The sequence below is a fragment of the Mobula hypostoma genome, chromosome 22 (assembly GCF_963921235.1).
Source record: "Mobula hypostoma chromosome 22, sMobHyp1.1, whole genome shotgun sequence".
Taxonomy (NCBI): Eukaryota; Metazoa; Chordata; class Chondrichthyes; order Myliobatiformes; family Myliobatidae; genus Mobula; species Mobula hypostoma.
Genome location: NC_086118.1, coordinates 34,573,821 through 34,597,733, shown reverse-complemented (window position 1 = coordinate 34,597,733; position 23,913 = coordinate 34,573,821). Strand labels below are relative to the sequence as shown.

Below are 23,913 nucleotides of genomic sequence, written 5' to 3'. Positions count from 1 at the left end.
GTTGAACAAATGGAAGAAGACCCTGCTACCGATACAGATTTTAAACTGTTCAACATGTTATCAGTGAGCCTTATCTGATAACTTTATGAATTAAATGACCTGGTCAGACTTGGGGTTTGTCAAAGGCAAAAGCAGAATTCCTGAGTTCAAGACTTCAAGGATGGAATCTGCTGTTACCAGATACAAAAATTTCTGTGAAGGGTTTCCATATTTGACACAGGTATTTCTCAGAATAACTGACACCAAGATTAAGAAAGGCATTTTTGACAGTCCACGTATCAAACAGGTCATCAATGACAGGCAATTTGAAAAACTTCTAGTGGGACTGGAGAAAAATCGCATGGAAGGCATTCAAGCATGTTGGTGAAAATTTTCTTACAAACAGCAGAGCACCATACTACATGCAGCAGGCTGACAACATGCTTTAAGCATACAAAACCATGAAGTACAACATGTCACTGACGATAAATTTCTGCATTCCCATTTAGACTTCTCCACTGCATATCTGGGTACCGTCAATGACGAGCATGGTGAAAGGTTTCACTAGGACATTGTTGTAACATGGTGAGACATTTTGCTATCACAAATATTCCTGAAAATACGAATACTCTATAATGTGTACGCACAGTATGCTATGCGCATTGAGCGTGTGCATCAACATGATCACAAACAGATATATGTGTAAATACAATGCGTAGAACGGTGAGCTGCTGTTCTTACAGCCACAGCTGTCACTGATAGGGAGGGCCTTGTTTTACTAAATGTTGAGAATAACTAACTCTGTGACTAGATGATCCTAACAGGTTATCCTTGCCAGTATTGCTCTAAATTAGTGGTCACCAGCTGTTCTTTCTGCTCAGTGCGCATTTGTGTATAGCTCCCCTGCTATGTACCACGGTAGAAAAGACCGGAAGTAAAACCCCGCCAACCCGGAAGCAACCTCTCTTTACAAACAGCTTTCTGTAGTGGGAGTATTGCTATTTTACCATTATCCTAATTTGTATTAACTTATCTTTATAATGCTCACATTACAACACTTCTCTCCCTTTAAATCCCAACATTCCCCAAATGTAAATAACTGAGACACAAAAAAAACAGTAGTGTCATTATCTGAAACTTGTACTAGTGTCTCAGTTAACAGTTTACCAATACAAAACACCTGAAAAACATGGTAGCTTCAACATTCAGTCTAACAAAGGAAACCGTCCATTCAAATATTCAGTCTGTCAGGAGGTTTGCGAGGGTGCTGAAAATTATGAAACCTAAGTACTGACAGACACCTCACAGACTGTCTCAGACTGGCTGTCTGTAGTTATGAGCCAAATTTCAGGGAACTAGCAGAAAGTATTCAGCCCCAGTCATCACGCTGAGTGCATCAGTCAATTTTTATTCATTTTTTGTGTTGAAGTAAAACTAAATAATGAAACATAGAATTAAAGGTGTTGTAACGTGAGCATTATAAAAATAAGTAATACAAATGAAGATAACAGTAATATAGCAATACTCCCACTACAGAAAGCTGTTTGTAAAGAGAGGTTGTTTCTGGGTTGCGGGGTTTTACTTCCAGTCTTTTCAGCTTCGTGCACATGTGTGTGACTAAACCATTTAGTAGGTCAATCTTGCCTTTCACTGAGGCCGAGGTAGGGGATCTTGGACTTAAAAGGTTGGCGACCACTACTCTAAATAGTAGTGTAAGCACATTATACTCTGGCTCAATCCATTGGTTTCAGTGGTCAGTAATCAAGATTGCCTTGAAGTGCTGCAAAGCCAGGTAGTTCTGCTATCCATGTAACAAATAAAGGTAAAATAGTAATGAACTGGAATAATGGACAAATGACTGTTGCCGTAATTCACACAGAGAAAAAGGGTAAATATATGAAATAACCCATATTCTTATTTATGAAAAATGGTCTTTTGTAATAAACGCTCAGCGATACATAGTTTTGAGATGCAAGAATACCTATAATTTCAGATATTGAGTATCTGGTGTAAAAATAGACTGCATGATGCTGGATGCTAAAACCTTTTTGCTTTCGCAACTAATATAATTGCAGCCCATCCTCTGTTCTGGTCGAAGGGCACCATTGACTTTTATTATCAGCTTGTGAAAAAGTGAAGAAATTTTCCACTTCCAATCCCTGGGAAAGTCTGCAGTGTTGAGCTACTTTACGTCTTTTTTTTGGGTGGTCCCTAATACCTTATTCTAATATAACATCCCAGCCTTAACCTAGGAAATGCTCCGGCACACCCAGAAACATCAGTGTTTATTTTTGTCTTTTATTTTTGTAATTTCTTAAATGCATTCATACAAGTTTGAAAATTTCTAATATACATTCTTAAGCTGCAAACTCTTAAACCAAAATGAATTTTAAACCTCATTGCCTTGTTTTCTTTATGATCTTTGTAATACATATGTTTTGATTATTTTTTTTAAGAATCAACTTAAAATAGTCCTTCATACCACACTGGACTCCTCAGAATCAAGGCACTGGCATTCATGCCAAGTATCAAGAATCTATTTAGACTAATATCTTATCACCGGTTAGAAAAGAATTGAGATAAACGCAAGCCCAAAGTGCAAGGAAATGTAAATAATTCAAGCAGAATCATTTTTAAAGCAGCTAATGATTAGACAGTAAGTACAGGATGCAGAGTAGTAACACTGCAAGTTTATCAAGTTTTCTGCTGCAGCATAACCTCAAACACAAAGGTTGAGTAACACTATTGTGGCGATAATGCTGGAAGCACAAGAGATTCCATCATGACTGTCATATTGGTGTTGGATTCCAGTCCAGAAAATAAATCAGCACTACCTAATATAAAGTGAAGAGTTTTGCAAACCAGACCGGCGTTTTCACTCATGATCTCGTTTGCTCTTTAAAGAAACGCTGAAAGCACAGCATGTCAGTCCATCTCTGTTTCATCAGTAAACCCTTCTTACTACAGGTCGATCTTCACTAATCCGGCACTGTTAGAGCGAGTTTTTGGGTAGATGATTCATTTACACTTAAATGACTCTGGCCACCAGACTTCTATTTGACAAAGTACTGTGGATTGAGTTCACAACAATGTGCTTCCTAAAAAGGTGTGAATACCAGATGCTTCTGGCGCTGTAGTTTGACCAGATGCTGTAGTTTCGAGGACAGTATTATCTATACTTGATAAATATTAATTGTCTTCTATGTTAGCATGTAAAATGCCAAATAAATGCATTGTGGATTTAACTTGAAATCCTAAAGGGGGTGGATACCAACCCAGACATGTTGGCATTGGAAAGAAAGGATGAAGTTAGGAGGTGTGATGTTTTGTATAAAGCTTCAAAAGGAAGCATCATCTATAACTTTTTAAGTAGTGATTGCCTTTGTGTTTAGCATATAAATATCGAGCCCACATTAGGCTAGCAGACTTTTCTACCGAAAGCGTCTCCGTCGTATGATGCCTGCTGTACCTTGTTGTGTTGAATAAAGAAGCTGCTTTGTATCCACTAGTGACTCTGTCTCTCCGGTGATTTCGACCACACTACAACAGCACCATTGGGACCTGAGGAGTGCCGGATTAGTGAAAATGCTGAAGTACAGAAGGATCACATTAAGCATAATCAGTGCCAGATTATTGAAGGAACCAGATTACAGGTCAATCTGTATTAGTGAAGGTCAATCCGTATTTGTGTTTGCTGTGCCAAGTGTCATTTTACCTCCACTGCTGGCAATGCTAACAAACAACTTTAAAGAATAGTTTCTACTGGGTAAATCAGCATCTTCATGTAACACTACTTTCAACTACACTGTTGCACTAGTTAGCTCTTGATGGTTACGAGAAACATGGTACTGCCTTCTAATAGAGCTATTGCAGCACAATCTGTAATGGAACAGTTACAGGGAATTGATGTAATACAGACATGACATTTTATAAGAATCAAGGAGTTAATCACTTCTGGTAGTCCCAAAAAAGATCATTTTAAAGGGTTGCTTTTTAAGGTTTGATGTGTGGTGACCATATTGCTACATTTGACTGCCCGAATCAAAAACGGCTTTCACTACATTATCTTCCATATCACCTCTGTGCATTCTACAATAATGACAAGGCTTCTCTTTAGGTCCCACTTCAGTTCTCCAGCCCATTCCCATCCTCCTTTGTCCTCCCACACTGTTTCAGAAGCAGCCTTTCCAGTTTGCTTCTGGTGGTCAGTTTAGGAAAAAAACAAGATCATCATGCAACATGAACTCTGTTTTCCTCTCCACAGATGCAACCCAACCCAATGATTTCAGACAAAGTTTGATATATTCCCCCCCACCCCATTTCTTGTGTACTTTAAGCCTCCTTCAAGCAATTTAGCTCTGATTTAAAAATCAACCACTCACTCCGATAATACCAAAACCAAGTCTACATCACTACTCCTGCCCTGCAAATTAAAGCACGTGCATTATCTAATTTTCATTTCTAAAGTCAGAGCTAAAACATTCATTTTCTCTCAATCTATGGGATTCATTGCCACAGACGGCTGAAGACCAAGTCATTGGGTATACTTAAAGCAGAGGCTGATAAATTTTTCATTAGGATGGGCATCAAAGGTGATGGGATGAAGGCAGGAGAATGGGGTTCAGAAAGATAATAAAATCAGCCATGATGAAATGGCAGAGAAGACTCAGTGGGCCAAATCCCCTATTCTGCTCCATTGTCGATGGTCACCAAATACCTGGGCAAATTTTTGTTTGGATTTCTTTTAATTGCAGTTTGCTTTCAGACAACTGTTCTCCATGTTGTCAGCAATTCAGAAATCAGATTGCATTGGAACCAAAACTGTTATAAATACTGATGAATCAATCTGATGCAACATTTTAATTGATTTTCTTTTAAAACACTACTCATAATGCTCTTTGTAGAGGTTTATGATCAGACTAAAGCCCACAATCTTATTTATTTAAATTAATGTAATACACAAAAAGTATTGGAATTCCTCCAAAATGCTGGAGGAACTCAGCAGGCCAGGAAGCATCTATGGAAAAGAGTGAACAGTCAACGTTTCGGGTCAAGACCCTTCATCGCGACTGGCAAAGAGAGACCAGGTCAGAATAAGGTGATGGGGGAAGGAGTTCGGCATGGACTAGAAGGGCCGAGTTGGCCTGTTTCCATACTGTAATTGTTATATGGTTAAGGAGAGGATGAAGTACAAGGTGATAGGTGAAATCGCGAGAGTGCGAGGGCTGAAGAAAAGACCTGGGAAGCCAACTGGTGAAAGAGATGAAGAACTGGAGAAGGGGGTCTCTCATAGGACAGGACAGAAGGCCATGGAAGTAGGGGAAGGGGGAAGAGGGAAATAATGGGCAGGAAAGGAGAAAAGATGAGAAGGGGAAATGAGAATGGAGAATGGTGAAGGGGGGAGGTGGGGAGGGCAATTACCGCATTTGTGAAATCGATGTTCGTGCCATTAGGTTGGAGGCTACTCAGATAGAATACAAGGTGTTGCTCCTCCAACCTGAATGTGTCCTCATCACTGCAGTAAAGGAGACTGACGTGTCAGAATGGGAATGGGAATTAGAATTGAAAAGTTCCTCCAGTAATTTGTGTGTATTACTTTGACTTAGAACACCTGCCGATTTTCTCTTGTTTGGGATTCTATTTATTGAGATACAGTGAGGAATTGGCCGTTTGAGCCAATCTGCCCAGCAATCCCCCGACTTTAATCCTAGTCTAATCACGGGACAATTTACAATACTCAAGTAGCCTCCCAACCAATACATCTTTGGACCGTGGGTACTGTGAAGGGTTGTGCTAACCACAACGCTACCATGCCGCATTAAAGACAGAAACTGAGACAGTCATTCAGCATGAACTGGAGCATTAGAAAATGTGACACACTCCAGCAACATTATAGCATAAAGTTCCCAGGAATGTCTGAAGTGAGCTCTTTGCAATGTTAAAACCATTTACAACTGGATTAAACAGAATTTTCCTTTTATGAACCCATAATTAACCCAAGAATTGTTTTATGAAGCTAGAAATCCTCCATCCACAGGCAGAGTCACTCCATTTATCATTGCACTTTTGTCACTGAGGAGGAAGATTATTGCATTCACTACATCTTCAAGTTCTGCAGGAGGAATGAGAAAAAAATGATTAATCTAAAATTTGTTGGTATACAATTTGATGGCCTTTCCCCATGAAGTGAAGATGAGCAGGAGTAGATTCAAAGGCTGTGTTCAGTGGAGCTTTACAAAGCTGAGTACTCAGTCCTGATTTGGATGTCAATGTAGGAGTCACGATAAAGAAGTTTGAGAATGATATTAACAAAATCTTTGACAAAGGCAGGTCATGCCTTACGAGCCCGAATGAATTTTTTGAGGATGTGACCGAACACATTGACAAAGGTAGAGCAGTAGATGTCGTGTATATGGATTGGACCCCATGCAAGACTTTTGAGAAAGTAAGGAGGCATGGGATCCAAGGGGACCTTGCTTTGTGGATCCAGAAGGGAAAGTGTGGTTGTAGACGAGTTATATTCTGCATGGAGGTTGGTGCCTCAGGGATCTGTTCCGGGACCCCTACTCTGTGATTTTTATAAATGACCTGGATGAGGAAGTGGAGGGATGGGTTAGTAAATTTGCTGATGACACAAAGGTTGGGGATGTTGTGGATAGTGTGGAGGGCTGTCAGGGGTTACAGCGGGATATTGATAGGACGCAAAACTGGGCTGAGAATTGGCAGATGGAGTTCGACCCAGATAAGGGTCAGGTGGTTCATTTTGGTAGGTCAAATATGATGGCAGAATACCGTATTAATGGTAAGGCTCTTGGCAGTGTAGAGGATCAGAGGGATCCTGGATTCCGAGTCCATAAGACATTCAAAGCTGCCGCGCAGGTTGACTCTGTGGTTAAGAAGGCAAAGATGGGATTGAGTTTAGGAGCCAAGAGGTAATGTTGCAGCTATATAGGACCCTGGTCAGACCCCACTTGGAGTACTGTGCTCAGTTTTGGTCACCTCACTACAGGAAGGATGTGGAAGCCATAGAAAGGGTGCAAAGGAGATTTACAAGGATGTTGCCTGGATTGGGGAGCATGCCTTATGAGAATAGGTTCAGTGAGCTCAGCCTTTTCTCCTTGGAGTGACGGAGGATGAGAGATGACCTAATAGAGCTGTATAAGGTGATGAGAGGCATTGATCGTGTGGATAGTCAGAGGCTTTTTCCCAGGGCTGAAATGGTTGCCCCAAGAGGACACAGGTTTAAGGTGCTGGGGAGCAGGTACAGAGGAGATGTCAGGGGTACATTTTTTTACTGAGGCTGGTGAGTGTGTGGAATGGGCTGCCAGCAACGGTGGCGGAGGCGGATACGATAGGGTCTTCTAAGAGATTTTTAAATAGGTACATGGAGCTTAGTAAAATAGAGGGCTATAGGTAAGCTAAGTAATTTCTAAGGTAGGGACGTGCTCAGCACAACTTTGCAGGCCGAAGGGCCTGTATTGTGCTGTAGGCTTTCTATGTTTCTATAAGGATGTTGCCTGGATTGGGGAGCATGCTTTATGAGAATAGCTTGAGTGAACTTGGCCTTTTCTCCTTTGAGCGACAGAGGATGAGAGGCGACCTAATAGAGATGTATAAGATGATCAAAGGCATTGATCGTGTGGATAGTCAGAGGCTTTTTCCCAGGACTGAAATGGCTAACATGAGAAGGCACGGTTTAAAGCGCTTAGAAGTAGGTACAGAGGAGATGTCAGCCGTAGGTTTTTTAATGCAGAGAGTGGTGAGTGCGTGGATTGGGCTGCTGGCAACGGTGCTGGAGGCGGATACAATGGGACTTTTAAGAGACTCCTGGATAGGTACATGAAGCTTAGTAAAATAGAGGGCTTTGGGTAACTCGAGGTAATTTCTAAAGTAAGGACATGTTCAGCACAGCTTTGTGAGTCAAAGAGCCTGTATTGTGCTGTAAACTTTCTATGTTTCTAAATCGCTGATGAAGGAAGACAGCTTTGAATTTACGGATAACTTTAGATAGGAAATGCTTTGGATATGGAGCAAATACAGGCTAGCTTGGGCACCTTGGTCAGCATGGACAATTTGAGCCAAAGGGTCAGTTTCTGTGATCTATATTGCTAATACTCTGATCAAAATTCTACACAAACCAATATCATTCATATATAATTGTGTTCAAAAGGGATTACCAGACATAGTGCTTAACCCTTACAACTTTCGCACATCCCAAAAAGGTGCACATTAGGTCATACCTTGAAACTAAAATTTTAATATTGGATAGTTCTTGTTTTTTTATGAATTACACAAAGTGATTGCAAGGTTTTATTTAATCCTCATCCTGTTGTTCCAGGTACCCATCATCTTCAAAGTTTCTGGCATAAATATAGCCCTAATTTCTGTATTACAAGCTTTGCAAAATGCAAAAGATATGTTTTGTCTATGATTAAGATTAAAAGATAATATATTTTGATTCAGGTAGCTTACAAGGCCCCACTGAACTTTGAAGTTCAAAAATAATATTTGTCTGCGTTCTATAATATTTATTGGTAATTAAAATTTTTTAATCATGTTTAATTTTGTTGAGACCCAGCACTTATTTGTACTGGATTCAGAAGCCACCAACTTTTAGAGCAGTCCTGCTGGTTTTATAAAACTGGAGTCAATGATGCCCAATACACACCTGGACAAAATCATGGTTCATGTTATGGTCCATGATAGTTGTGGTCAAGCTGTACCAGGTCTGTAAGTACAGCTCAGAGTGAACATCCAAAGTCTCAAACTTATCCTTGTCACTTGCCTGCAAACTTGCCCATTGGGATGCGAGACAACATTCCTGCTGCTTTTACTGGATCACTCCATCCAGCCCGACCCATTGCAGTCATCACCACTGTGGGGTTCACGGCATTCACTCTTATCTGTGCCAGATTCAAAACTGCTGCTTCATTACAACATAAATTAGGTACTTTTAGATTTTCACCATTAAAATTCCAGAAATCCCTTGCAAAATGAACAAAGTGAGAAATCTGAAACACATCTGTAAAGGTCAATGTTCCTGCTACACGGTTCAGTTTTCAAATTAGTCCATACAACATTGTGGTACAGGTAATTGCTATTAACTCTTCATACTATGTATAAGAATTATCAGTTTCAGAGGTAATCACAGGAAACTGTTGAAGTTCCTCTGCTGGTGAACTCATACAAAAATACATCCTCAGATGGTCCAAATAGCCTTGATGCACCATCAAGAATGGTAGAACATTTCAGCCATCTGTGAAGACCTCATTTTCAAATCAACCTGAAGATGGTATGAAGTATTTTCAAATTAATTCAGGCTAAACTGGTTTCTATAGTAATAATAAGCGAGCTCTGTTTGGAGCAACAAAGGACGAGAGGTGACTTGATAGAGGTGTAGAAGGTTATAAAAGGAATAGACAGAGTGCACAGACAGCACTTTTACCCCAGGGTGGTAATGACCAATAGCAGAGGACATCCATTTACGGTGAGTGGAGGAACATTTAAGACATGTCAGGCATTTCGTTTGACACAGAGTGGTAGGTGTGGATGGTGATAGAGACTGATACAACAGAGACATTTAAATGACTGTTGAATAAGTAAATGATGTAACAAAAAATGGAGGGTTATGGGCTGTGTAGGATGGAAAGTTTAGACTGATTGTGCAGTTGGTTATATTGGTCGGTTATATATGTCCTGGGTCAAAGTGCCTATACTGTGCCGTACTGTTCTGCGTGTATTCTATGTTAATAATACATTTACATTAACATAACATCCAAGGTTCAATTACCGGGCCAATGGAAGTGATGTTCCACTTTGCTGGTTGGTTCAAAACCAGATTTTAGTTAAAAACTCCATTTTGATAACAGGATTAGTAGATCTAAGGAAATGTGTTCCATGAGGAAGCTAGCAGATATTAACAAACCTGAATTGCTAATAGATGGAAGAAAAAGCCTCCATGTCAAGGTACATCAATAAACAGGGTGATTATTCTGGCTAGATCTCAGAAGAGTTTTCAGAGAAATACTCAGTATCAGATGATCACTTCCATGCTCATTGTATGGTCATGTCAGTGCTTACCTTGTGTGGTCCCAGCTCCAGTGCCATCACTTTTGTTAGCATATCGACAGCTCCTTTCGAGGCACCTTAAAAAGCAGAGGAAAACAACATAGTGAGCGACTGATAGAACCCAGGAGGAAGAGCGACTGATTGCAAAACAACAGCCAGCACTTATGGCCAATTACTCTCTGGTGCAGGGCTAACATGAGGCTTAGGACTACAGGGAGGCAACTTGATCAAAAAGGTTTATCAAAATGCTCATCCAATGGTTGAAGTGTTTCAAAGCTGCCTCTGTTAACTTGTATCTCATTTGAAGTCAGTGCACCCATGAAGTAATGGTTGTTAACAATGGTTGATTAGGTAACAACTATGGGGCCACTGAACTCCACCCATGAAACAATTTGACAGATCTGAAGCTCCCTTGGGCTAGAAGGCAAATGCAGGAGGAACTGAAATGTTTACAAGCAACAAGGAGTACTTCATGTAGTGACTGCTAACATCAACATAATTGTTGAGGGCCAGGGACGTATAATGAAACTGTCCTTCAAGTCAATTTAGTAAATCTAAGTGGGAAGTACATTTCCACTCAAGGTTTATCAGCTAGGATTCAGACCTTAGTATCGTGTTTTTCTCCCATCTCTTCTCCTTTAGACTATTCCACATCTGCAGAACACTAAGTAATACAGTCAGCATCTTTGCTGCATCTTATTCATGTTAACACAATCTTTTAAGAGTACCCAGCTTCCACAAGTGGCCTGTGCAGCAGCCACAAGAGTACCCAGAAAAAAAAGTTACGAGGTTGTGTGTAAATGTGAATTACAAAATAGTTAAGGACACATGATACCATCAAGTGTGCCTCATACATGAAATGACCAGCTCGAAATCAAAACTACTTTTCAAAGAGTAAAATAGTTGGACTGTGTTACTCACAGTATACAGTGTGATCTTTCAGTGCACACTGGGATGCCTGGCTGGAAATGTTCACTATGGAACCACCTGACCCACGGCATTTCATTCCTTTTGCAATTATCTTGGGGGAGAAAAAACTAACAATGATTACTGCACCTAATAGCAACAAGTTACTATACACTACAAAGGCAGAACAGTTTTCAATTGTTATTTTGACGCGGGAGAGGTTCTCCTGAAGGTAATTTTATAATTACAATCAGGCATCTGTAAAAGTTGCTGTAGAATATGAAAGACAGTATCAAGAGCGTATAGGGTTTAAATAGTGTTAGATGCATCTACATGGAGGATGGTTCCAGACTACCTCAATGACACATTAACACACACAGTTGCTCTGAAGCTGTCAGGAGTTTTGGGAGCAACATGCTATCCCACGCTTTTCATAGAGGAAGTCCAATCTGAACTGCAAGAAATCACTGTGAGCAATACCAAATTTTACTATGTCGTAGCATCACTAAGTAGTTCCACTGCAACCCGTGGTGAGTCAACCGGAGAGACCACCTGCACACGATAAATATGTCACTCTGAAAACTTACCTGTTACAAACTTTTAGACTGTCAGAGTTTGAGAAGGCAAAACAGTTGCTCTCCTTGCCTGGCCCATAATAGGCCTTCAGAACTAATGGACCACATGCTATCTCTCCTGGGCAATCACGCTGCTTGTTTTATTTTTAAAGATCTCTTTACACAACAAATGCCTGATCACGTTTGCAAAGCCCTCACTTATATACCTGTGAAGGACTACAGGGAACTTGCTACAATGGCCAATAGTCTATACTCAACCATGCAGAGCACCATTGTTCCTCTTCCGTTCTGTCTCAATCTCTGCCAGCAGAGCCTCCAGCAGACTCATGGTCGTGGCACCGAAGACAAAAGCGGGTCTATGCTTTTTTTACGCACACTTCAGCACTCCAAGTGCCAAGCACCAGGCAGCTTCGACAGTGCCGGGACACCACCTGTGTATGCCATGGGTTTCAGTTGCTGGAGTCATCTATTGTTTATTATGGACACCCTTTCAGGACGACATTTCCTATGCGGCATGAATGCTCAAGGGAGTGTGCTGCCAGCACCGCCCATTGAGGGTAAGGCAGAGAGCAACAGATCAGACGTATGGGACATGATGCCCAAAGGTCTGCTTCAGTGGATGACATTTAAACATGGCACTTTGTCTTGGCTAAAGTTGCCAGCTCTCTGCTCAGCACAAGGGCTAAGGATTGTTAGTAGATCTTAACAATTGCTGGCTATGGACGCAAAGTAAATTCCCCACAGTGACTGTCTAGTGTATGCACCACCAGATGTGAATTCACTCGCCTGCTGGGCAATTTCCAAACCCCACCAAGCCCACATTTTCCATTACAGTGACAAAACCTGGGGGTTAAGCACCACACTTCCACAACTAGCTGACTGGTCCATGCCTGTGCACATAGACTGATCTCAGAAAAGCTGGCCAGCATGATGGCCGAGCTTGCTAACATTGAAGTCCTCGGCACTGTACGTAGGTCGAATAGCCCTTGGGCTTCACCCTCCACGTGGTGCCCAAGTCCAATGGTGCTTGCCATCCATACAGCGATGACCGCCACCTTAACAAGACCACCACCCCCGATCATTACCTGGTGCCATATATTCAAATCTTTTCAGCACACTTAGCCGGAAAGATGATTTTTTTTTCCCCAAGTGTACTAAGTCAGGTGCTACCAGTGCCTCAGTCAGATGTCTATGTGTACTGAGGACATTCCCAAAACTGCTATTACAGCCCCGTTTGGCCTATTAGAGTTTCTGTGCATGCTGTTTGGGCTGAAAAATGCAGAACAGACTTTCCAGCAACTAACAGAATCTGTGTTAAAACATTAAAATTTGTTTTTTGTTTACCCATAGAACATACTTGTCGCCAGTGCATCTAAAACTGAACAATTGTCACAACTCCACACATCTTTCAAGCAATTAAGCCAAAGTGGCTGGTTATTAACCCCTCTAAATGCCAGTTCGGGTTGTCTACTTTTGACTTTCTCAGCCATCACATCTTCAGAAAAGATGTGACAGCTCAGCCATCAAAGGTCACCACTATTATGGATTTTCCACTGCCCTGCACTCCCAAAGCACTGCAAGAGGTTTTAGGTATGGTGAACTCCTACAACCATTTCATTCGGCAAGCTGGTGAACTTATGCTTGCTCCCCTTGTAGAGTGCCCTTAGAGGCAGTGCCCCTATTCATATGCTTGAGTGGTCAGTGGACACGACCAGAGCATTTGAAGACACCAAATGAGCGTTATCGAACGCAACCGTACTGGCGCACGTGCATCCCAATGCACCCGTAGCCAACACTACCGATGCCTTAGGCACAAACAATTGTTTGGAGGTGCATGGCAGCCGCTAACCTTCTTCAGCTGGCAGGTCCCTGCACCCCACCCTCCCAGCGCGGAAGTGGAGTGCAGCCTGTGTTGTGTGTCAGCAGGCAAAAATTAGTTGTCGTGTTCGGGCACCATCGGCACTTTCCAACATCCCTGAGCAACGGTTTGATAACCTCAACATGGACCTGGTTGGTCCTCTCTTTCCCTCCCGTGGTTTCAGGCATCTCCTTACCATGATGGACTGGGCTGTCCCACGAGTGTCGATGACGTCTGTGAACGAGGCTCAGGTATTTATCAACACCTGGGTCGCTCTCTTCAGCACGCCATCTGATATTTCTTCTGACTGGGGTCCCCAACCGAAGTCAGACTTCTGGGCCACAGTAGCCCAAAACCTCGGCATTAAATGACATAACACCACAATGTATCGCCAGCAGTCCAGCGGCCTGCGCAAGCGGTTTCACCGCTTCTTAAAGGCTTCTCTGCGGGCCTCCATAACAGACGATTGTGGGCACCATCATCTCCCGTGGGTCCTGCTGGGGCTCAGAGGAATTATTTTTTATTTAAAAACACCTATTCCTATCTCTATCATAGTTAGCAAACCCCTGGCTGAGCTGGTCTTTGTGTTGGGTGACAGATGACACATATTGTTCACAATAGAAACTGTTCTACATAATTCAAAAACACCATCACTGAGTTATTGCATTCACTCAGTGTAATGGCATCAGTGTATGGCAACTGCCTTTGTTTGTAATGGAAGTTAAGGGCTGTTAAGCACATAAAATGACTCATTTTTATTCACAAAATCCGACATCCTTCCCTCTTGACTGAACCCCAACATAGCCCAAGTCATCTTGAGTTTATCTCAGAACTGAGACCAAGCAAAGATCTGACAAATGACTATAGCATGGGTCCAGTGATGTTCTTACCTGTGAAACATGCAACACAGCTTTCACATTAACATTAAACATCCTGAAAAATTAAAAAAAAACATTCACAATATCAAAATAATGAATGACATTGACAGATATAAAACACGTCCTACAGGCTACCCCAGTGCTGAAAATTATCAGTTCAGCTTTCAGTTCTCACATTTGGAATTCAAACACACGAGGTTCTGCAGATGCTGGAAATCCAGAGTAACACACACAAAACGCTGGAGGAACTCTGCAGGTCAGGCAGATCTATGGAAATGAATCAACAGTAGACATTTCAGGCCAGCCCCCTCATCAGGACTGGAAAGGAAGGGGGTCGGGGGAAGGTGTCGGAATAAGGTGGGAGGGGGAGGAGAAGAAAGCTAGAAGGTGATAGGTGAAGCCAGATGGGTGGGTGAGGGGTGTGAAATAAGAAGCTGGGAGGTGATAGGTGGAAAAGGAAAGGGCTGGTGAAGAAGGGATCTGATAGGAGAGAAGAGTGCAACGTTGGTGAAAGGGAAGGAGGGTCAACAGGGGGAGGTGACAGACAGGTGAGAAGAGTCGGGGTAAGGTAAAGATGTGTTTGGTGGTGGAGTCACATTGAAGATGGCAGAAGCTGCGGAGAATGATGCGCTAGTTGCTCAAACAGAGCAGTTCCATGGGATAACACTCAAAACAATGACTTCTTCAGGATGCAACCTGTGGATCCACTTACACTAGCGTACCTACCAACTCTTGCTAAACTTAATATCTGCCTGTCAGCACTTGCTCCCCCATATACCCAAATACCCATTCACATTGTTGTTATTCCGCTTTGATCATCATGTTGAATGTGTCACACGCTCCACCCACTGCTGTCATCTGCATTTGGTGTGATGTTTAGATCCCCACTGCCACATAAGGAGGGGAAAGGTAGATGGATTAGGAAGCAACAACAGAAGTAAAAAAGAACTAAGTCCTCAAGCAGAAAAATATCTTCCTATATTCCTACCAACAGCAAAGTAATTATACTGACTATAGTAAACATGAATAAAACACTGGCTTTGTTGCCTGACATCTCACACTGGCTTCCCTTGCACTAACTTCATCCTTTCTGGCTAGGTTTAAAAAAAATATCCAATACTTTAAAATATAATGTTCTGCAAATCATTTTTGAAATAAATATTTTAACAAAAAAAAAGTTAAAACTTAAGTGATTATAGAATTTGCTTTCTCCAACCTTGGTTTAAGTTGAAACTCAAAAGCACTTCAGACAAAGCTCTCAACAAAAGTTTTTCCATGGCTATACAATGATAATTCATCCAAAAAAAAAAATCACAATTGATCATTAAGTGACTTGAAATTACATCTACAATTTTAGTTGCAGGGGGAAATAAATACTGCATTTTCAACCATACAAGTGAGAGTAATTAATGCTTAATCAGATTTATACTTTAAAGATATTGTCACTCACTTATCAAATGCTTCCTGGGTAACTTCGAGGAATGGTTCCGAAATGCCAACCGCAGCATTGTTCACCAAAAGATCTACCGGACCTACATCTTTCAGTGCATTTTCTGTGGCTTCCCAGTTACTCAAGTCCACACAGATTGTCAGCACATTGGGACACTGAAAGACAAAAATAAACTTTAAAAAGGGAAACCTAGTGTAAAGGATGCTGAGAAAACCATTTCACAGTTTAGATCAACAACAGAAAATGAAGTTATGTTCAGTGAAGTTAGACCAGGTTGAAATTCGGAGTACAAGATAAAATAGGAGTAAAGCAAAAACTGCAAGTCCATACTATTAACCTAAAATTTAGCTCTTAGTTGTGTTTACCTAGAGGTGGAGGAGGTCAAAGGCTAATACAATGAACTGCACATACTACTGCTAGGTTCTATCAGTGCAGGGTCAAAGCAGCGGTGTGCTGAAAAGGAACTGAATGATTTCGAATTCAGACCACTGATTTACAAATGGAAGACTGACATGGAAACAGCAAGTTCCATTTATTTGTATGGCATTAGGACCTTACAGGAAAATAACATGCAGCAGAATTCAGTTACTGTTAAGATTGTAGCATTAATGATTTTCAGAATCAGAATTATTACTGACATATGTCATGAAATTTGCTGCAGAAGTACAGAGCCTTCCTCTCCGCCGCAGTAGTTTCCATACCATGCAGCAAAGCAGCTTGTTAGGATTATCTCTTCTGCGCAACTGTACAATGACACGAGTATAGACGTGCTTTGGCCGTAATCCTTGTCCACCAAATCAAAGCAGTCCTGTAAATGCTCCTCTGCTTCCCTTGACCACACTTTCAGTTTCTGCCTATATGCTGAGAGAAGAACAGCTTTGCTAAATCACTGGTATGCACGGTAAGTGTTCTTGATGGCAGTGTAACAGTGACAGAGTGTGTGGACTCCTCTGGTTCTGCTGATAACTTGTTGGCGACATTTTGTCGGAGACTTCTTCAAGCTGGCCCCGTGATGATCAGGAAGGGATCAGAGTGCGCTGTCTTGTAACTGCTGATCACAATGGCAGCTTGACGTCCATAAGACTACAATGATGACAGTGGAGAACTCCCTCAGCAGATGGAATGGATGACACTTGACTACCAGATGCCTCAAGTTGGAAAAGCAGGAGACAGAACGCAACACCTGTCCACCACTATAAATTATTATGAAGGGGATGGCACTGCCTTTCCCTTTACCTGATGCCACTGTCTGGGCCACACAGTTCTGTGCCTGGTGTGGGGGTGAGCATGTCTCTGTGAAGTGGAGTACACAACAGTCCCTGAAGTCCCTCTGGTACTGTAGACTTTCTCTGAGGTCTTCAATTTTAATTTCCGGACTCAGTACTTTGGCCAGGAGGATGGCAGGGAGGGGTGAGGGCCTCAAGGCCCCGCATTTCATTCAGCTCTCAAATACTACATTGGGAGATTAGAACTGAGGATTAGGTTACTCTACCCACAGCCAAGTGCTGCTCACAGCACAGGACACCTCTACAACGTAGAGACTATTATTTTAATTATTTCAGATCTACAGCATATTAAGGATTTTGCTTTAAGTTTCTTCTGCAATTTTACTCTCCAACGATTTCAAAGTACTGACAGAGACAAGAGAAACTGGAAACTGGAAACAACACACAAGATGCTGGTGGAACTCAGTGGATCAAGTAACATCTATGGAGGGAAATGGTTAGTCAATGTTTCAGGTCAAAACTCCATCTATTCCACACTCAAAGTGCTGTCTCTCCATTTATGCTGCCTAAAGTGCAATCCCTTCACCAGGATTCAGAAATTGTTCACAACAGATGGTCAAAAGAAACTCTATGCTATCAATTTCATCACCTTACCTCCTGAACAAGGCTGTCCAAATCAGATTGTGTCCTGGTTACTGCAATAACTTCTGCACCACATGCTAGCAGGGCCTTTGCAGTGGCTCTACCGATACCTGCAACACAAACAAAATTTAGCCTTGAAAACGTTTGGTTCTCAATCTCCTGGAAGCAACATCTGTAGCCAGAGTATAGTCCATTCAAAATGTTTTCCCTTCCCTCGCAACACCATTCAAAAAAGCAGGAGTCAAAAATTCTCCCCAAAACTTTGGAAGTACTAGAAATAAGACAGGTTTGTTTGGACTACAAGACTTAGAAAGATGTAAGGATTTAAATATGTTTTATTACAAAGACAAAATTAAACCATTAATTTTACCATTAACAGGGATATATAAACCACAGTGTCTGTCAGCACAGCGGCACCACAAAGCTGTATGCTCAGGCCCCTGCTCTACTCACTTCACATTCCATCATGCCATATTCAGATTTGCTGATAATCAGCTGAATCAAAGGTGGTGATCAATTAGTATGCCCGCAAGAATATGAACTCCTGGGTGTTTATGGTGACATACATTAGTTTGAAAATAAATTTACTTCGAACTTTAATTCAGCATATAAGAGTGAGATTGAAAATCTGACTGAGTGGTGCTACAACGACCACCTCTTACTCAATGTCAGCAAGACCCAGGAGCTGATTATTGACTTCAGAAGGAGGAAACCAGATGACTATAAACTAATCCTCAAAGGAGGATCAGCAACTTTAAATTCATCAGTGTTATTTTGGAGGACCTGTCCTGGGTCCAGCACTTAAGCGCAATTACAAAGAAAGCACGGTAGTGCCTCGACTTCATTGGACTTGGTGAAGATTCAGCATAACATCTAAAGCTTTGACAAACTTCTATAGAATGTGCAGTGGAAAGTATATTGACTGGCTGCATCACTGCCTGTTAGGGAAACACCAATGCCCCTAAGTGGAAATCCTGCAAAAAGTAGTGGATATTGTCCAGTCCATCATGGGTAAAGCCAGCCCCACGATTGAGCACTTCTACACAAACTGTTGTTGCAGGAAAGCAGCATCCATCATCAGGGACATTTCCCACCCCACCCCCTACCCCCAGGTCACACTCTCTTCTCAGTGTTGCCATCAGAAAGGTGGCACAGGAACCTCAGGACTCACACCAGCAGGTTCAGAAACAGTTATTACCCCTCAACCATCAGGCTCTTGAACCAAAGGGGATAACTTCACTCAACTCCACTTGCCCCATTATTAAAATGTTCCCACAACCTATGGACTCACTTTCAAGAACTCTTTATCTCGTGTTCTTGATATTTATTGCTTAGTTATTTGTTAATATTATTTCTTTCTTTTTGTATTTGCACACTGCTTGAATGCCCAAGTTGGTGCAGTCCTTCATTGATTCCATTATGGTTATCATTCTATTGTGGATTTATTGAGAATGCCCACAAAAAATGGACTGTTAAATCCAATCAAAGTAAAATTCTATCAAAAATGAAAAAAAAAACAAGCCCATGTAGTACATTTACAGGAAACTCACTTAAGTGATAATGAGCATGGAAAATTAAACAGAATGGGCTTCACTGATTTGTTTTTCTCCTCATATAAATCAGGACATAGCAGAGGAGTTGCCATTCTCATCTCAAGCAAGCTAAATTTTGAAAAAGTATTCGAAATAGGAGATAAGGAGGGCAGAAACATTCTGGTAAGGGGGAATATAGACAGAAATCCAGTTACTTTATTGAATATATATGCACCCCCAGGAAGTGATATTAGTTTCTTTCAGAAAATTACTAATATTATGGTAACGGAAACAGAAGGTCTCTTGATATGTGGGGGAGATTTAAATTTACAATTACAACCAAAGTTAGACTCTTCCAATAGAAAAACTTATGAAACAAAGTCCTTAGATAAGAAAGTTAACACTCTTTTTGAGGATGTTGGTCTAATTGATATATGGAGGGATCTTTTCCCCAATAGAAGGGATTAAACTCATTGTTCTGCCCCCCCATTCCATATATACAAGAATCGACTATTTTTTCAAAATGTTATGAAATAAAGACAAAATAAACACCTGTGGAATTGGGACAATAGATGTAAGTGACCATGCACCTATATATTTATCTGTTGATTTTGACCTACAACCAAAGAATACTATTTGAAAACTAAATTCAAGTCTAGAACTCCGTTTTAAATCAAAACTGCATCATAAGGCAAATATGCAGCGGAGCGGAGTATCTGGCTGGTGTTCTAACTGGAAAACTAACTGTGTCACCCCAGAGGTCTCCTTTTATACCCGTGGTGAATATGTCATCACGTGACCTCACATCAGCAGGAAAATTACATTAGGTGACCTCCAAAAGACTATTACATCATGGTCATAAGACAGTCACAAAATATCCATGAGGTATGTAATAGGGTCATTTAGACCAATATCTGTTCTTAATGTGGATTATAGATTATTTACCTCCATCATGGCTAAACAATTAGAAGAGTTTCTACCCACAGTGATACATAATGATCAGACAGGTTTTATACAACAACACCAAACACAAGACAATATACGAAGGACACTTCACATTATGGATCATATAAAAAAATAAAATTGAAGCAATAGTGTTAAGCGTGGACGCTGAAAAGGCATTTGATTCGGTTAACTGGAATTTTCTTTACAGAGTTTTACATAATTTGATCTACATGACACAATTATTAAAACTATACAGGCACTATATGACAATCCTACTGCTAGGATTAAAATCAATGGATATTTATCTAATAGCTTTACCCTAGAAAGGGGCACGAGACAGGGTTGTGCATGGTCACCACTACTCTTCGCATTATATCTGGAACCATTAGCTCAACACATCAGACAAAATGAAGATATCAGAGGAATTACTATTAAAGGGACAGAACTTAAATTGGCCTGTTACGCGAATGACATTTTGATCTATCTAGGGCAACCAACATACTCTTCACCTAAATTGATGCAATCCTTTGAACAATATGGCCAATTATCAGGATACAAGATCAACATAGATAAAACCCAAATACCTTCATATAACTATAGCCCACCAAGAGAAACTGAAAGTAGATATCCTTGGGCAAGGCAAACAGAGTCTGTCAAATATTTGGGCATCATTATGCCAAAAGATTTGTCAAAATTATCAGAATGCAATTATCAGCCTACATATAAAAAATTAAGGAAGATATTCCAAGATGGAACCCAATTCCTTTTCTTGGTCTCAGTTCAAGGATTGAATCTATTAAAATCTATGTTCCAAACCTATTCTGGTATCTGTCCCCCACTTTTCCTTCGCTACATCGATGACTGCATTGGCGCTGCTTCCTGCACGCATGCTGAGCTCGTTGACTTCATTAACTTTGCCTCCAACTTTCACCCTGCCCTCAAGTTTACCTGGTTCATTTCCAACACCTCCTTCCCCTTTCTAGATCTTTCTGTCTCTATCTCTGGAGACAGCTTATCTACTGATGTCTACTATAAGCCTACTGATTCTCACAGCTACCTGGACTATTCCTCTTCTCACCCTGTCTCTGGCAAAAATGCCATCCCCTTCTCACAATTCCTCCGTCTCTGCCACGTCTGCTCTCAGGATGAGGCTTTTCATTCCAGGACGAGGGAGATGTCCTCCTTTTTTAAAGAAAGGGGCTTCCCTTCCTCCACCATCAACTCTGCTCTCAAATGCATCTCCCCCATTTCACACACATCTGCTCTCACTCCATCCTCCCGCCACCCCACTAGGAGTAGGGTTCCCCTTGTCCTCACCTACCATCCCACCAGCCTCCGGGTCCAACATATTATTCTCCGTAACTTCCGCCACCTCCAACGGGATCCCACCACATCTTTCCCTCCCCCCTCTCTCTGCTTTACACAGGGATCGCTCCCTACGCGACTCCCTTGTCCATTCGTCCCCCCCATCCCTCCCCACCGATCTCCCTCCTGGCATTTATCCTTGTACAATCTATGTTCCAAGTGCTACACATGCCCTTACACTTCCTCCCTTACCACCATTCAGGGCTCCAGTCCTTCCAGGTGAGGCGACACTTCACCTGTGAGTCGGCTGGGGTGATATACTGCATCGGGTGCTCCCGATGTGGCCTTCTATATATTGGTGAGACCCAATGCAGACTGGGAGATCGTTTCACTGAACACCTACACTCTGTCCGCTAGAGTAAGCAGGATCTCCCAGTGGCCACACATTTTAATTCCACATCCCATTCCCATTCTGATATGTCTATCCACGGCGTCCTCTACTGTAAAGATGAAGCCACACTCAGGTTGGAGGAACAACACCTTATATTCCGTCTGGGTAGCCTCCAACCTGATGGCATGAACATTGACTTCTCAAACTTCTGCTAATGCCCCACCTCGCCCTTGTACCCATCCGTTATTTATTTATATACACACATTCTTTCTCTCTCTCCTTTTTCTCCCTCTGTCCCTCTCACTACACCCCTTGCCCGTCCTCTGGGTTTCCCCCATCCCCCTTTTGTTTCTCCCTAGGCCTCCTGTCCCATGATTCTCTCATATCCCTTTTGCCAATCAACTGTCCAGCTCTTGGCTCCATCCCTCCCCCTCCTGTCTTCTCCTATCATTTAGGATCTCCCCCCTCCCCCTCACACTTTCAAATCTCTTATTAGCTCTTCTTTCAGTTAGTCTTGATGAAGGGTCTCGGCCCAAAACGTCGACTGTACCTCTTCCTAGAGATGCTGCCTGGCCTGCTGCATTCACCAGCAACTTTAATGTGTGTTGCTTGAATTTCCAGCATCTGCAGAATTCCTCGTGTTTGCTACTTTGTACATAGTTTTTTTCTTTTGGTTGTTCTTTCTTTCCTCTCCTTTCTATAAGTGTATACCTCAGATAAATATTATGTGGAGATTTGTGACAAATGTGACTAAATGATATATATGTACAGTATCTGAAATACATCTTATGGAAAGTTTTATTTGATGATGAACTTCAATTAAAAAATAAATTACAAAAGAGAATACCCGCAAAAAATGAATCTCAAGTTTGAATATGGATACGTGTATGTACTTCGATAATAAATTTACTTTGAGCTTTCAGATATAGAAAACAATTATCTCCTAGTTGTGGGACTAAAAGGAACCTAAATCAGCAGGGGGAGACAGACTGCGACTCCTGAGTTCACAAACGGGGCAGGAGATCGTTTATCCACTCATTGTGACCACTACATTCAGGAAAGTATAGGAAGGAATCTCTCCGGTGGGGCCACCGACCCCCGTCCCTCCCCTCTTTCTAGCGGGAGTCTGCCTTTCCTTCCAGGGGTCATCGACCCACTTCTTCCAGAAATTTGAGACCCTATCTCCCCTCCGGCCCTCGTCGACCTTATTCCCCGACCGCCAAACATTTCGTACAATTTAAAGACTTAAGACTCACTGCAAGGTTCCTCACCTTTACCAGCGCCCGTTACCAGGGCACGTTTACCGGCAAAACTAAGCTCCATTGCACCGAGACACAGAATAACCACCAAACACACTCGGCGGCTTCGGCCAATATCTGCAGCGCAGGCGCCGTCTGCTCGATTCCGAGGCCCTTCCCACCAGCTGCTCGATGTCATTGGCTTCATCGCCCGTACCAGGTGCCCGCCAAACTAGCTGCAGACCAATCGCACTAACATCAAATATATGTAAGGTAATGGAAAGGATGATAACAGAAAGCTTATCCTATGAGCTTGAGAAGAGGGGAATGCTAGCAAGTTATCAGAGTCGTTTTAGGAGGGGAAGGAATTCCATGGACTCAGTGATAGGTTAGAGACTGAAATAAGAAAATCTCAGGCAAATGAAGAGTCAGTAGTTTGCAGTGTTTTTTGACTTTGAAAAAGCCTATGATATGATGTGGAAGGGAGGATTGTTAATTAAACTGCACAAGGTGGGGGTTGGTGGGAGAGTTTTTAATTGGATTTTTTGTTTGGTAGAAAAATTCAAGTTCGGATTGGATCAGAATTATCAAAACAGTACATAGTGGGAAATGGCACACCTCAAGGTAGTGTGATTAGTCTGTTACTTTTCATCATGATGATCAATGATGTCTTCACAAAGGTACCAGTGGATATAGGTAGGTCACTGTTTGCGGATGATGGGGCCTTGTGGAAAAGAGGCTGGAACCTGGAGCGTATAATCAGGAAACTACAAGGAGCAATTGGTGGAGTGGGGTTATGATTGGGGATGTAGATTTTCCGTAGAAAAAACTCAAAATGTATTTTTCACCAGGAAAAGAATTGAGGTAAGAAAGAAGTTAAGGATATATGGGATTGAATTAGAAAGGGTTGGATCATTTAA

General features: G+C 41.8%; 1 protein-coding gene across 3 annotated transcripts; it reads right to left on the bottom strand.

Moving 5' to 3' along the window:
- Nucleotides 1-5,938: 5,938 nt before the first annotated feature.
- Nucleotides 5,939-23,182, bottom strand: LOC134360271 (L-xylulose reductase-like). 3 transcript variants are annotated; one of them, XR_010021298.1, is made up of 8 exons: nt 23,027-23,182; nt 17,595-17,692; nt 15,715-15,869; nt 14,277-14,319; nt 10,969-11,084; nt 10,060-10,124; nt 8,765-8,882; nt 5,939-6,091 (listed from the first exon to the last, which is right to left on the bottom strand). XR_010021298.1 is itself a non-coding variant. In XM_063074433.1 (8 exons), exons 1-8 carry the CDS (start codon nt 23,076-23,078, stop codon nt 5,988-5,990), a joined length of 735 nt encoding a protein of 244 aa, XP_062930503.1. In that variant the 5' UTR covers nt 23,079-23,182; the 3' UTR covers nt 5,939-5,987. The 3 variants fall into 3 exon arrangements, 2 of the variants coding, with proteins under 2 accessions (XP_062930503.1, XP_062930504.1); XM_063074433.1 differs by having other exon boundaries at nt 10,969-11,068; XM_063074434.1 differs by lacking the exon at nt 8,765-8,882.
- Between the last annotated feature and the right edge of the window lie 731 nt (nt 23,183-23,913).

Coding starts and splice junctions, on each gene's coding strand:
- LOC134360271 (XM_063074433.1), bottom strand. CDS start 23,078: ATGGAGCTTAGTTTTGCCGGTAAACGTGCCCTGGTAACGGGCGCTGGT. Junction 10,125..10,968: donor GAAAGATCACACTGTATACT/GTGAGTAACACA, acceptor CTGCTTTTTAAG/GTGCCTCGAAAGGAGCTGTC. Junction 8,883..10,059: donor TGGAGCTGGGACCACACAAG/GTAAGCACTGAC, acceptor AATCTGGCACAG/ATAAGAGTGAATGCCGTGAA.